The sequence below is a fragment of the Argiope bruennichi genome, chromosome X2 (assembly GCF_947563725.1).
Source record: "Argiope bruennichi chromosome X2, qqArgBrue1.1, whole genome shotgun sequence".
NCBI lineage: Eukaryota > Metazoa > Arthropoda > Arachnida > Araneae > Araneidae > Argiope > Argiope bruennichi.
Window position 1 is genome coordinate 117,437,690 of NC_079163.1, and position 15,126 is coordinate 117,452,815.

The 15,126-nt window shown below is 29.1% G+C and overlaps 1 protein-coding gene across 2 annotated transcripts in view; it reads left to right on the forward strand.

The window, feature by feature from the left end:
- Positions 1 to 15,126, forward strand: part of LOC129960171 (DNA-directed RNA polymerase I subunit RPA49-like) — a 39,311-nt gene extending 24,185 nt beyond the window's left edge. For both annotated transcript variants that reach the window (XM_056073376.1, XM_056073375.1), the window contains exons 6-12: positions 587 to 722; positions 1,956 to 2,042; positions 4,635 to 4,731; positions 4,843 to 4,976; positions 7,528 to 7,591; positions 14,225 to 14,347; positions 14,942 to 15,126. In XM_056073376.1, the coding sequence (XP_055929351.1) occupies positions 587 to 722; positions 1,956 to 2,042; positions 4,635 to 4,731; positions 4,843 to 4,976; positions 7,528 to 7,591; positions 14,225 to 14,347; positions 14,942 to 15,065 (765 nt within the window). In that variant the 3' untranslated portion in view covers positions 15,066 to 15,126. The remainder of the gene's footprint in view (positions 1 to 586; positions 723 to 1,955; positions 2,043 to 4,634; positions 4,732 to 4,842; positions 4,977 to 7,527; positions 7,592 to 14,224; positions 14,348 to 14,941) is intronic.

Consider the following 15,126-nt stretch of genomic DNA (forward strand, 5'->3'; position numbering starts at 1 on the left):
TTAAAAGAAAGCAAATTAAAGCATATATATTCACAAAGTTATTGAGATACAGTAACTAAATTAAAAGTATTAAGTTTATGATTGAAATGTTGAACGGAATTTGCCATTTATCAAAAAATGTTCCTCACAATGTGCATTGCATCAGCTGCAAAAGCCTTAATCTCCCACTGAGCATGCGGAAATATTCAAGCTCTGAAATTCTAATAATAATTGTGCATGCTAACTAGTGGTTTGTAACTTAAAAGGTGACTCTTAGAACTCAAGTATATAAAATGTATGTTTTTCAATTATTATTGTAAAAAAAAAGGTCAATAATTAAAAGTTATTAAATTAGTGCGTTTATACACTGATAGATATGAAAGGGTTTAAAAACTTGTAAATATCAAAATTCTCAATTGAGCGAAACTGCTCAAAAGATTTTCAAATTAAAATTGACATTTAAATTTGCTATAAAGAATGTGTTAATCTTACTCTGTTGAATGCTGTTCCTAAAATTAATCCTGTTAAGTTGGAAATGCACAGATAAATCTTTCATATCGTCTGTAGAAGTATGATTGTATTTTCTCCTATTCCATTTCATTTTCAGACAGAGGATTTAGCTTTAACATTTGGTAGTAAAAACAGAAAAAGAGTAATTACTTCCAGGCTCAAGTATGAATCAGCATCCAATGACACTATTTCATATGAAAAAATACAGAGCAACATTTCTTTGGAAACAACTGGTAAGCTAAAGGTTTTAATTGCTGTTAAATGGAAGATTTTAATAAGTCTTTGTTGTATTGCAAGTGATTTCTTAAAATGTTGTTAGCTGTTTGCGATGACTAAAAAAAATTTTATAGTAACACAATTTCGTATTGTTCCATCTTTCCTAAATGTCATTTTTTTTCTTTGCAAAAAAAAGTGTTTGAGTTTATAAATCTAATAGGTTTTTCTTTCAGATACCCTAAATTTTCAGAAAGCATCTAATTTTTATCGATTTCTTTTTTTTTTTTTTTTTTTTTTTTTTTACTCATATGTTCTCATTCTCTTCAGAAATGGGAAGTTGCTAGTTTATATTTCCAGAAAATGATAATCTTATTTATACCATTTCTTGAATTTATTTCTATTTCGATTATTTCTATTATATTTATCTATTAATATTTCTTGATGTTTTAATCATTCAAGTACTAGTGTTTATTGTAAAAAAATAAAGTGTGAATATATATTTATCTTTTATCTTTTCCTTGTTCTTATTGGACAAGTTATTTTATTAATTTCAGTATTAGTAAAAGTGTCCAAATTTATGTAATTCAGCACTTGACTGATTTTTGAGCTGACATATAAAATTTTAAGTTCCAAATAGCATATAAGCAGTACTATTTAAATTTGAATGATTTTTTTTCTTTAAATGCAATGCTATCAAAACAAATTTTCAAAAATCTGAAATACTGCATTATTTAATCTTCTTATAGCATTTGAATTATATTTTACTCTGTAAATGCACTACTCTCTAAATCCTTAAAATTGTATAATTATCAATCTTTTTGATTTATGTAATTTTATTTTAATGACAAAGCTAATTTATCTGCAAATGCTTTAAATAAGAATACTAAGTAGTAAAGATTTTACTTTTACCTCTAAAATCCTTTTTATGAAGTGATATATAATATCATTCAATAAACATTTCTCCAATAAGAGTAAGTCAAGATGAATACATTTCTGTGTAAACAGTATATATAAGGAAGACAAATTTTTGTACATTGGAATATTAAAATATTTTACTTACAAACATTACACAAAATCTGGTTGCTCTTTAACATATTAAGCAATTAATTAGTCAATACATAATATTTTAATTATTTTTGTTAGAAATTCATGGATTTTCCAAATTTGCAAATTTTTCTTTAATGTTTTGTAGGCTTTAAATATTGTGTAGACATTTTTTTTTTTATGAATGCTATTATCTGAAAATTTAGTTATTGAAGAAAGAAAAGATGATTGCCTAATACCTCCTCAGAACAAGGATGCCAAATGTGTAGATGACATTTATAGCATTTATGATGGTATCCTTTTCATATAATAAATTATTTTATTGAATCTTTTGTGATGAATCTCTTGATGCCTTGGTAAACTAATTTTTCGGTGCAGAGATTGTGAAAACTTGTACTTAATATTTTATTAATCTCTTAACGTCCAAATTATAAAGAATAAATTTCTGTAAAATTCTTTTATATTAAAAATATTAAGATTAAAATGATTAAAATAAAATTTCAAATCTAAAAATTTTTGATACATTATGCACGGATTTTTAAATTATAGTTAAATATTAAAAAATAAATTCTATGACACTCTTATTTCAAAATCTGATTAATGATGGCACAGATAGGAGACAGAAAAATACCAACACACATGAGAAGGGCATAGTCCATTTCAAAGAAGCAGAGCGTACATATCACTTTACACTCGCCTTGTAGTTATGAAAAATACGGTATCAGTCGCTCAACATCAATCATAGATGTTGCATGCTTTGGCCGTACTCTCTGAAAAACTCAATAATGACAGACCTGTCAGAGTTCGAAAAAGGCATGATTGTTGGAATGGTGCACTGCTTGCTCGGTCATGGAAACAGCCAATTTTTGGGGGAGTGCAAGGAGTTGCATAGTGGCCCAAACGTGCAAGCAGTCGATCCTAGATAGCATCTGATATAAATAGTCATTTTCCGAACCCCATTTCAGCAAAAACTGTCTAAAAGGAATTTCATGCTTTCAAACGTTCATGAAAACGTTGCAATTCGTAAACATTGATAATATTCCGTCATGCTTTTCAGCGTCCTTATGGTGTAAAACATACAAAAACTGGACTCCACAAATGGCAACAAGTCATCGCGTTTGATGAATCAACCTTCATCACATTTCGGACAACTGGACGTGTTTATATGTGGAGAATGCACACAGAAGCGTTTTCTCCTAAATGCCTCTTGCCGACTGTGATGTATAGAGGTAGTTCCCTTATGGTATGGGTTCCATATCTTGGCGTGATCTTGGCCTTTTTGTTACTTTGTATGGAAAGATTACTGCTGTTCCCTGAGTCGATACTCTGAGGGATCAGGTGCATCTTTTTCTCCACATTTTATTTGCCAGAGAATGCTCACTTTATTAAGACAACGATCCTATCCACACTGCTAAAATTGTCCAAAAATGATTTGAAGATCACAAGGAAGAAGTAAGACATCTTGCTTGGTCACCTCAGTCTCCTGACTTGAACACTATTGAACAGTTGTGAGGATGTGTGGAATTAAAACTCCGAGCTCGATTTACTTCACCATCTACGCTTTCGGAATTAAAGACTTCTCTCCAGGAAGAATGGCTTCATATTCCATTAAATGTAGTTCCATGACCTTATGCATCCATGACATGTCGCATACCATCTGTAATGGTCGATCTAACCCCCGCTATTAATAGAGATATTCTCTTATTTCATGGCCGTTCTTATTTTTTCTCTTGCTATGCGCCACTTGAAATCTGTTAAGGAAGTTTGGGAATATTTATTAACTTGTTAGACAAAGCAAAAAGGAAACAAAAGAATAAGATTACAAATCATCAATGGATTAAAACAAACTCGATTATCTGACATAGATGAATTCTCCTGTCCCGATTTCATATAAGGAAAAAAACATTTTATGCAGTCTTCTATAATATATTTTGCGTTTTAAGATAAAAATATATCAACTAACTAATCTTCTGAGCTTGTCTTATTGAAATAAAAGAAGCAATGTTAAAATGCATTTAATCAGAGGTTAAACAATTAATTGTAAAAATAAGATAACATTTGATAGTAAGTTGCTTGCTTCTTTGCAAATGTTTCCTGGGTGTCGCACTGTATCATAAAAAGTATCGGATCCCTACTTGAGATTTCAATTTTTTGTTCATTGTCTAGCCTACTTAAATAAAATATTTACTTCATTTATGTATGTAACCTTTGAGTCATTTTAATATTAAGGACTTAATTTGACTGTCCTTCTAATTGTTCTTCTGTCAATTAAATTGTTTAATCGTCCATCACTTCATACCGAACATATCATTTGAGTCCTGAAATTCCGTTAAGTTGTTCTTGTGATCGGGTACTAATTTTTTCCCCTTTTAACATTGAAATTTTTTTTTCAACAATAAAATTTTACGAAAGCGTTTTTGATTTCGAGAATTAACTTGTTTTTGTCAACAAATTCATATTTTATGGTTCTTGAATCAGTTCTTTGTTGTATTATAAATATTAAATTTTAAGTATAACGACACTTGGAATTGTATAATCTTTGTATATGACATGCATTTTGAGTATGCGAACTCTCAAAGTTGTTGATGCGTGCTCCTTTTTTGATTTGAGAAATTTGAAGCAAATTGTATCTTAAAAATGCATTTTAATTTATCTCGTGTAACTAAAAGTTATATGCCTTTTGTTGTTTTTTCTGTTGTTTGTTTTTCCCTCGTTTTAAAAAAATAGCGTACCTTCTTCAAACTCCTTATTAATTGTCTTTTAAAAAAAGGCACCTTCAGAAGTATTTTGCCTCATAAATGTATTAAAAATATGAATAATTCATCACCTTCGTTTCACGTATTTGGCGCGCGCAACTTTCTTAGAAATACCTTAATTTCCAGTAGTTGTTCCTAAAGAAGATTATGATTGTTTGGATACAGAAGCAAGAATCTTTACTAATATCACTCGTGAAAATTTACAGTTATGGAGAAATGAAGCCAAGTAAGGATGTCTTCAGATTCTTCTGTAATTAGATGCGTACTGAAATCTGATTTTATAAAATTTCTTTTAAAGACTTAAGAATTTTATATAACTTGTTTATTTTATTCTTAGGTACTGCGACTTAATTCTTCACTTTTTGGAAACAAGATATCAAAGTCTTTCTTTGCACACTGCAAAATTACTATGTTACTTAAATTACATGACTATTCTAATCAAAACCACTTATAAGGATTTGAAAAGAAAAGGTTAGTTTAATATCTAAATTATTATATAGTTTTCAATAACTATATTCAGATTTGCATATTGTTGCCTCTCCCTTGTTAAGATTTTTAGGTGCTAAACCATTCAGTTGCTCCTTTACATTGCAAAATCATATAGTGCCACTTACACTGAGCTCAAAATGAAAAGATAATATGCAGATATCATTTGATCCAAGTCGATTGCGAGATTTGTTTCGTAAAAGTATAATTGCATACCACTAGCTACATTTGCAAAATAAGCACACAAAAAAAATGCCTTGTGAAGATGGGCCCTTTTCTAATTTTGTATTTGATTGTTTAATTGAAAACAAAATTTAACCGATTTTGGTAAATGAATTATAAAATATTCAGTATCTAAAGCATACAAACATGAAAGATACTGAAAGTCGATTTCATGTGACGGATATAAATAAAGTTTTTTCGATAAAAAAAAAATATAAAAAAATTGTATTTATGAAAAACAAATACTAGAAGGTATAAAGTTAACTGGTTGAGCATAAAATGGCTAAGACATTGTAAAAATAAGAAGTTTCTATCTTCTATAAGGAAACTTTACGGGGTGAACCTCCTTGATATGAATAAACATTTAAAAACTGATGTCGAAAGGAGGCTTTGCAATTTGTTCAATATAGTGTAGAACCTACCGCATGCAGTCTGAAACTAAAAGAACTGATATGTTCGATTTATCGACTCGTATTCCACCGCATTATTACCATCCATTTTATGAGAGTTTGTTTTGTTCTATTGAACGACAATAAAAAAAATAAATTAGTGAACACCAATCTTAACTTCAAAGTCAGGAAATGACAGGGAAATTGAGAATTAGGAAGAATACATAACTTAAAAATTAGCCTGGATGTCATTTTATTATTTAAGTTAATATGATAAATTGTCTTTTATTTTAATTAACAATACATTCTTTTGTATCATTAGAGAAATTGGTATCTTTCATCACTTATTTTTGAAAGAACTTTCTTTGATTTTAATATTTATTGACTTCTTCTAATTACTCACTGGATTTTCTTTTAATTCGAAACCTCCAAATGGTTTTATGAATATTGTTTGCCCCTGAAATAATTACAAAATTGTTTGCAGTGACATACATATATTTTTTTCAACACATCAAAGGATATTCTAATTTGTATAAATATAGACTCTCAAGAAGTATGAGACTATTCTAATATTTGCATTGAAAGTATAAGTGACAGATTTATGGTGGTAGATTAAATTTTAAACGTGTGTAAGTATTGTCAAAAACTTCTTGTCAAATGCATTCATTCAGTTTTAGTTTTTGGAGTCTCGGAAATTGCTAATCTCTTTTATCTTTAATCATATTAATCTTGTACTAAAATGACATGTCACACATGCATTATATTTTAAAATGTAATAATTAAATCTATTTAAGTTGAAGTTACAATTTACAATGAATCTCTTTTAAGCATTTTGATATCCTTCCCATTATTATAGGGCTGGAAGTAACAATGCCTAAAATTAAATACCTGATTAGAGTTTTAATAAATTTGCAGTTGAAAAAGTTAATGCAAGTATTCCATTAAAATAGTTTACCTGTCACTGAAAGGTAACACTTCATTTGAAAATTAACTGAAATATTACTTAAACTTAGATCAGTTTTATTTTTAATGTAGTGTTTGCTTTTATTCTGAATTGTCATAAATTTTAAAGAAAAAATTTTTGATTAAATTTGATGTTGCCAAATCAGTAATAAATATAACAAGAATAAACTGAAACTCCTCATAATTGCCGCAAATGAGAAATTTTAATAAAACTAAAAGTGGTTCATTTTTCTTTTTTCTGAAGCTTTTTAAAGATTATACTAAAAACTGGATTAAATCAACTGGAACAACTTCTTACCTTCACAATTATATATATATATATTAGGCATTGTACTGATCATAAAATACCTGTTAATAACACTGAAAAAGTCGCAACAATTATTTTTTTTTCTCTTGTATTCTTTTTTAACCTTACATGCATACGGTAATAAATAATTTGCAATATACAGTTATAATTCATGTGCTCAAATGCAACTGTATGCATAGACCTATTTTTTTAAATGGCAAGCCTTTTAATATATTTTATGACAAATGCTATAAATGGTAAATTTAAAGCCAAGGTATTTTTTTTTTTAATTGCATCATTTGAATGCAGTTTTGAAAACTTTACCATGATAGATCTGGGAAACTTTTATAAATAGGTACTTGTGACTTTAAATATTAAATTGAACACCTTTCCCTAGAATATTTTGGGGGAAAAGCTATTTTCACAGATTAGTTTTGTATTGTGGTTACAATTATTATGCTTAGAATATGTTTAAAAAAAACTCAAGGAAAATATATAATTCAATTCATTGTTATTCAATTATTCAATTCATTGTTAACAAATATTTTCGAAACAAATACATATGAGGTGGCTCTGTTTTTTCCACCCTCCCTCAATTTATCATTCTTGTTGATTGTATTAACAAATTCCTTCGTGTACCTTCATTGAATAGCATCTTTTTATTTTTTATTTTTAGACCCTTTTCCGGATATTCCACAACCTTACAAATCTTCATTAATGGAAAAATTTCTTGTAAACAGGTATTTAAACGTTGATATTTTTTTTTTTTTTTTTTTTTTTTTTTTTTACTATAGCTAAGACAGATTGAATTGTTTTTGATACTCTCAATCATTTTTATGCTGTTATTTTCGTGGGAAACTTATTAAATTAACAATCTTTACTACAGTATGAAGTTTCATAATGCGTACATGCTGCATTATAATCGAAATTTCGAAGTATAATGGAACTCATTTTCAGGGCATCCTTGTAATCTAGAATTGCAATTCCTGTGAAATCGAAATCGGAAACTATAATTTATACATATGGAAAATATTTATGGGAAGAGACTTTGTAGTTGCATTTGTAATCTTTTTATTTGCTCTTAAATGTCTTCTGTGCTGGAATTTTCTTAATTGTTTTCAAACTTTGTAAAAAATCTATATTGAAAATCTAGACAGATGGAAGAGTTAAAAATTGTGCTCTTTATGGATTAGTTCTGCTCAGTCTCGACTTGAACAGAATTACATAACTTGAGATAGTTTAATTTTCTTTTAGATAATAATCCTATAAAATTTTTAATATCTCAAGCAGTTTTTGTATAAATTTATTCATTTTGTTGTTCAATTTATATTTGTTGTATTTCTCAGTGTTTGTTTCACACCATTATTTCATGAAGTTTGGCTTCTTTTGTTACAGCCTGTGGCATATCTGTTAACCCCTTTAGCTGCCTAAAAGTGCTCAAGCAAAAATAGCATGTGATAAATATATCATTCGTGGGAAAAATGTAATTGTTACTTTAAAATGTAAAATTATCAGCTCTACTTATTATTAAACGGAAACTTTTATTTGTACTTAGTTCGTCTGGGTATAAATTCGTATTTCGCATTTCTTTCGCAGACCACTTTCTAGTTATATTTATCCTCAACATTTCATGCTTGACAATTTCATTTCTCTGTTCTTAGGATATTACTAAGCATTCTCATGTTTTATTGCTTTAACTTCTACAATGTGCAAATCAAACTAATTAAATTTTGCATCAAATATTTTTTGGGCTCTGGTTGCACCGAAGACTTAGTATATTTAAATATATTTTTCATTTCAATCCTCAATTCCCTTCATTTTTCCCATTGCATTTAGTGTTTCTGTGGGCGTGCGTACCTTCATCTGCAGAAAGGAAGAGGGGATCATAAAAACACTGACAATCCTTTCCTATCTTTTGCCTATTGCAAGTTATGGCGTATAAAGTGATTGTGGTCAGTCGGGGAAAAATTCTGAGTCAAAAAGCTTCTGACAGATCTACACATACAATACGCGCATATTTCGATAGAAGAGAAAAAAAATCATATAAGATGACATAATTTTCATCAGGATATGTAGATATAATGGAGAGCCAAAGAATTGAAACCTGGTGAAATGCAAAATGTCGAAACGTCTCAATTCTAATGTTGAATACTTCAAATATTATTCTGGCTACAATATTTTAAATTTACAACAAATTTGAGCATTCCATCAACTTTCGATTGGATCTACAGTAATCCAGGTCAATGTTGAAATTCAAGAGAAATTTAATCTTTCGTTTGCAATATATCACTGAAATCAGCGTTCGTCAAAAAAGAGAACTCGCGAGAGGTCATTGTCGCTCCTGATTTTAATTTCAATTTTAGATGGTCGAACGAAAGCAAATTTTAAAGCTAAATAAGGAAAATAGCACTCTTGTTAAGTTATAAACATAGTGAAAAGAGACATCTTCATATCCGAAAGAGTTCATATTGGAGGATTTGCATTCATCCTATTCATTTACCATCCTTTCATTTGCGAACTTTTTCAATGAATCTCTATTTTGAAGACTGCCTGTTTCAGTGAACTAAAAACTTAATTTCTCTTGAACAAGAACAGTGATATTATTAATTACAGACTCATTCGAAACCTGATGGAATGGACAAGTGTTTGGTAAATTTGACAGATTGTAGTTAGAATAGTGTTTCCGGTATTCAACATTAAAGATTTTGGCTGCAATTCGATTTTGCATTACACCAAGGTCTTGGCTTTAAAACCAGATATCCTGATGAAAATGGATATGAATCTTCTTATAAGATTTTTCCTGTTCTTTTAAAAGATGTGCTTGTTTTATATGTAAGTTTGTCAAACTTTTTAAATTTGGATCCCCCCCTAGTTGATAGAATAATCACTTTATCGACCATAATTTGCAAATGGTAAAAGATAGGACAGGATAAAGGATGAGCTTTCCTCTCACCCTGTATATTTTTTATCAGTAGTATTCAGTTTAGATTGTATAATCAAGCAACATTGTATTCGGTATTGGTATTGTAATGTAGCCTCTTTTGAGCACTTTTATTTTGCTCAGTAAATTTTTCTACATACATCCTTTTAGCTGATAAGGAACTCTTGCTATTATGAGTTTGGTTGTATGCTGCGGTGAAAAATGGTAAAGAAAATAGAAGTTTATACTGCATCTTGTCTATCGCAGAGAACACTGATTATAAAAAAAGAAAAAAACTAAGGAAAGACTTCCTTTGATATAAGGATAGAATAAAAAGTGCAAGAGCTATGCGAGTTCTTTGCAATAATTAGCCGTTTAAAATGTATACTGCAAGCATCGAAGATTACTTCCTAACTAATGAAATGCTACTGAAAGAACTATTGCCATTTGGGAATGCACTAATGACACCAGAAATATCTCGATTTTCTTCAGATAAATCCTTGCTCCTCAATGCCCCTTTTTTAATTCAAAATCTAGCATACTAGCAAATTTTCTCGAGCCACTAAAGGCAAGCTCGCGTTTCGCTGTCAGAAAATGGATTTTTCACAGCCGGAAAGGGTAAAGATTTTTTAAGCTTGTCAGAAAATGCTCTCCGAAATTTTCGCTTCTCAAAGATTAATCAATCATTTTTCAACTTTGATGATATTACTGGTGCGAAAAGATGATACTTCTTTGAATTTATATCCTTAATAGAAGCCAAACAATAAATAGAATATAAGAATTCAAAAAGACCTTTTTTGATTTTTGATGTGAAAAAAATATTGCAGAACTAAATTGCTTGTAATAAAAGTTACTTAAATTCTTCACTTCTACAATGTGGCTTTATGTGATAAAGTTTGCAATATTAATTTTCTGACAGTCATGTAGTTAATATCTCAGTAAGTGTCACTTATTTTCCTTTTTTGCAAATTTTTAGTTTCAGGTTTGAAAAAAAATTCATTTAACACACACAAAGATTTTTCCGTGAAAATTCCATTTACATAAATTCTTAAATTTATTACTTTCAGATTCAAATGAAAACAATATACAATGCGCAAATAAGCATTATTTAACCAGTAAAAACAAAAATAGGCGTATCTAAATTATTCCAGTAGATGTATATAATTTTTCAAACTATGTAAGTATTTAATGGATAAATATTAAAGAAAAAAATGAAAAAATAAAGCTTACAATTCTCAAAATATCATGTAATTATTCGTCTAAAAGGGGAAAAGTGTCCAATTTTGGAGGACTACTCGATCGAAAACTGACGAATAAATCAATTTCTGTATGCTTGAATACTAGTTTCTTCTGAAGTAAATACCAAATAGTAATCGCATATCCCGAACCAAATAAATCTTTCTAGGCTTGCAAGGCGGTTAACATGCGGCTTGCAATTAATACAAGCCTTGGTACCCCCTTTTCCCATACCCAATTTCTAAACTAGATATTTTTTATTAAAATTACTTTTAACTTTACATAAATAGCTTTAGATAGCAAATTTTGTTCTGAAATAACAAAATTTAATTATAAGCCACTTTTGGGAGAATTGATTATAATATCTTGGGTATAAAACAATTCAAAATATAAATTTTAAGTAATTTAATTGCAGATTGTAAAAAAAAAATTCAATCGAAATTATATTTAATTATAAAACAATATTTTTAAGTATTATAAAATATCATTTAAATTACAAAAAGTAATTAAGGATATTGTTAGTGAAAAGTAATTGAGGGTACCAAATTTAAACGATATCGATTTTAATTTGAATACATTTGACTACATGGCTCTTGTAATTTAAATGAAATTGCCAAATTAATCTCCTTCCCACAGTAATTTTTGAAATATTCTAAGGCTTCTAAGTAATTGCTTACTTTATCTATTTAATATGGTCCTGCATACAGAACAAAACGCCTTCTCATATCCTATATCCTTAACCATTCTAGTCGCTAAACGTTTTGATTGGCATGACACGGGAATTATATTGAAATCGGAATGTTAACAGAAAATATAGCAGAAATAAGCATTTACAGAATTTACAATAATATTAAAACAAACAAAAAAAAAACTTATGTAACCATTTACTATAATCTTCTACTTTGTAATAAGATGAAAAAAATATCTAGAATAATAATAAATAGAACGGTACTATCAATTTTTAAAAAAATCGATAATTCGGGGCTTATTCTACTTGATATCGCAACATGGTAAATGAAAACCAGCTTTAAAAAAATCCAATGTAAAATAATTTGGTTAGCAGTTACAAAAAAGATAATTACAGATGCCAATGAACGTGAAGGAACTGTGGCGCTGTTTTTTCATTGATCATTGAATGTGTGACACTTGATATTTGAGGTTCGGAAAGCAAGAAGAGATTACCGTTTTCACTGATAAATTTAATCATGCTATAGATTTTTTTGCTTGCAGAAGTTATTGGCGACTCTTTTCAGCCATTTTGTTTGAGACGTGGTGCTGTTTTCTTCATGTGCCACGAGATTGCAAGGATGCATTCAGTATGATAATGAAGTGTCGCAATGATCTGATCACTGTCTAATAGGCTGAATCTTCTGAGATAAAAGGAAACGACCGTGTTCCGAGAAGAAAATAATATCGTCTCTTATTTAATTATTGGGACTGAGGACAGGATATTTAAAAAATGTTCTATCTGTGTCATTATTACTCCAAGATCTTTGCCATTCCTTCAGCTCTTTTATGTGTGGTTTAGGAAGCTCTGTTTACTTCTAAAGTTGCCCACTTCGCTCTGCGTCTTACTCCAGTTGGTCTGCTTTTACATTCCCCATGTTGCCTGGATGAGCTTTTTTACGTATGAGGCACTTATTGTGGGATTTGAAAAGATGATGCTAAAAAAATTGCTTGCTGTTTGTAGTCTTTGAATTAGAGAATGCCATAATGCTTTCTGTATTGTCGACATATTTTAAAGATGCTGTTGTTTGGAATGAGAGATGTGTGTTTAACTGTTTCAAAAAGTGAGGCGAATTCAACTTGAAAAACAGCATTGTTTTCATTTAGTTTGGCAGACCAGCATATCTTGCATATAGCTGCTTAAAAACAAATATTGACATAACATGAAATATAATGTTAAAAGATTTCGTGGAATTAAAATACATTGGGAAAAAAAAGATAATCTCTTTAAATCGAGTATTAACTGCAATTTTTTTTTTCCATAAAATTGAGAAGGCATTTCTTGATTTGCAGTTCACTTAAGCTTTATAATTTTGTTTTGTATTTAGTAATCAGTTAACTGACAACAGCAAAATTATATATATATAATATGTTTACGTCTTGCAATATTTTTCACCTGAGCAATAAAAGTTAATTCTTGATTACGTTGTTACTTTTTTTTCATTCTACAGAATGGAAATCCATTTCACTTCAAAATTCAAAGATTTTACAAATTACTATTCTTTACAAGTTACCAATGGATGAAAAACCTCATTACAAATGTAACAGCAACTCGGGACGTGGAAATGAAGGACCCTCAAAAATAGAAACGCTAAAAATGTAATGAAAGATCGCCTAAAAAGCAATAAAAAATTATTATAGTGAGCCTCTCGTTTTGAGATATGTTTAAATTGAATATTGGTACATTCACCACTCATTCTTATCATATAAAAAGCTACTCTGATGGCGCGAGGAAATTTCACTATTTTGCTAGAGCCTTAACAAATATTGAGGATGTTACAGTGGGTTTCAAGGAGTTATGCAATCGCAAACTGTTTTGTTCATGGTTGTAATTTGGCAGTTCGTCACAATGGTAATATTTAAATATGTTTCGAAATGAAAATGTTCTATTCTGTAACTATTAGATTGATTCTAAAAGTAATATTGTAAAATGTAAGAATTACATTACTTTACAACATTACCCTTCACTATAGACATTTCGGGGGAGGCTTGCTTTTATTTTAATGATTTCTCGGTTCCAGATTATAAAGATGGATCAACATGATGATATATAGAAAGTTAAAGTTGTATCATCAGTGGATAAATGCAATGAGTGTTCCTGCGCGTTTTAGGATTTTTGTTGGTTCTGCCATCAATTACAGAAAAAAATTTATGATTTTACAATTACCAAATTTATTGTAACACATCTCGTATAAAATGAATTGGGGGGGGGGGGGTATTGTTATTCCCCCTCTACATATTACCTGTCCCTTTTTGTGCAGTTTTATTATATTGTAACAAATTAAAAATATCTTCTTATAATAGAGCGAAATGAATATTGCTTTCATATATCCTTTTCTTTTTGTATGTGTGCACATTCTCATTTAGTGAAACAAAAGCTTAACATAGCAAATCTTTCATATACAAGTTTTGCATTGCTGATTTTTTTTTGTCCAAAATGCTGTTAATTCATTCAGAAAATTTATATAGTGTCATCCAAATATTTTTATAGATCTTTGCCTCTAAGAATGAAAGACAAAATACTATCACATGCTATGATTTTAGCTTTAACCATTAATAATTACCATATTGATGGGAAAATGCTAGCATCAAGTACACATGCTTCTATGACAAGGTAAATATGTTCAATTACTCTGCATTCTTTCACTTAATTTCTATATAAATATTCATTATTTTTAAACTTTCATCATTGTATTTATTTTAGAATTTCTTTCTATGAGCGAAGTCTGTTGTGTAAAATTCTCTATAAAATAATCATCAATTTTCATGCATTTATTATATTATTTATTATATCGTTTCGTTCCTATGTCTTTTCTCAGATATATGATAAGCATTTGGTAATTTCAAATATCAAGTATATTCATTCTATCGGATTTTAATTCTTTTGAACTGGCTTAGATTTTAACTAATTGGGAATGCATTTTCCCAAAAATATTCCTTAATGTGATATTTCCGCTTGTAGAGGTAACTGATCTAGCATCTAATGAGTGAACAAAAAAAATTAATATAATGATTCTAAAATTTTCGCAATTAAAGTCATTTATATCATTATTTATGCAGGAAATTGTTAAAATTCATAACTATGCTAGCAGAATCATTTTTTTTTTTTTTACTCCTTTTTACAAAATCTATCTTAACTTGCTAATTGTTATCTCATGGAGGAAAAGTTTTTTTCTTTATGTAAATTTAATTAAATTTTGTTTTCTAGGATTGTTCTTGTGGCATATTCTTTAGGCTGTCATGTCAAAGACAAAAAGGCTGAAGGGACAAAATTAATAGAATTAAAGTTACCTTTATTCAAGTATGAACCAAGAGGTAGACAAAAGAAGTGATATCTATTGGGAACAATGCAATTCATACTTTCTATATATATGTATATGTGCAAATTAAAGA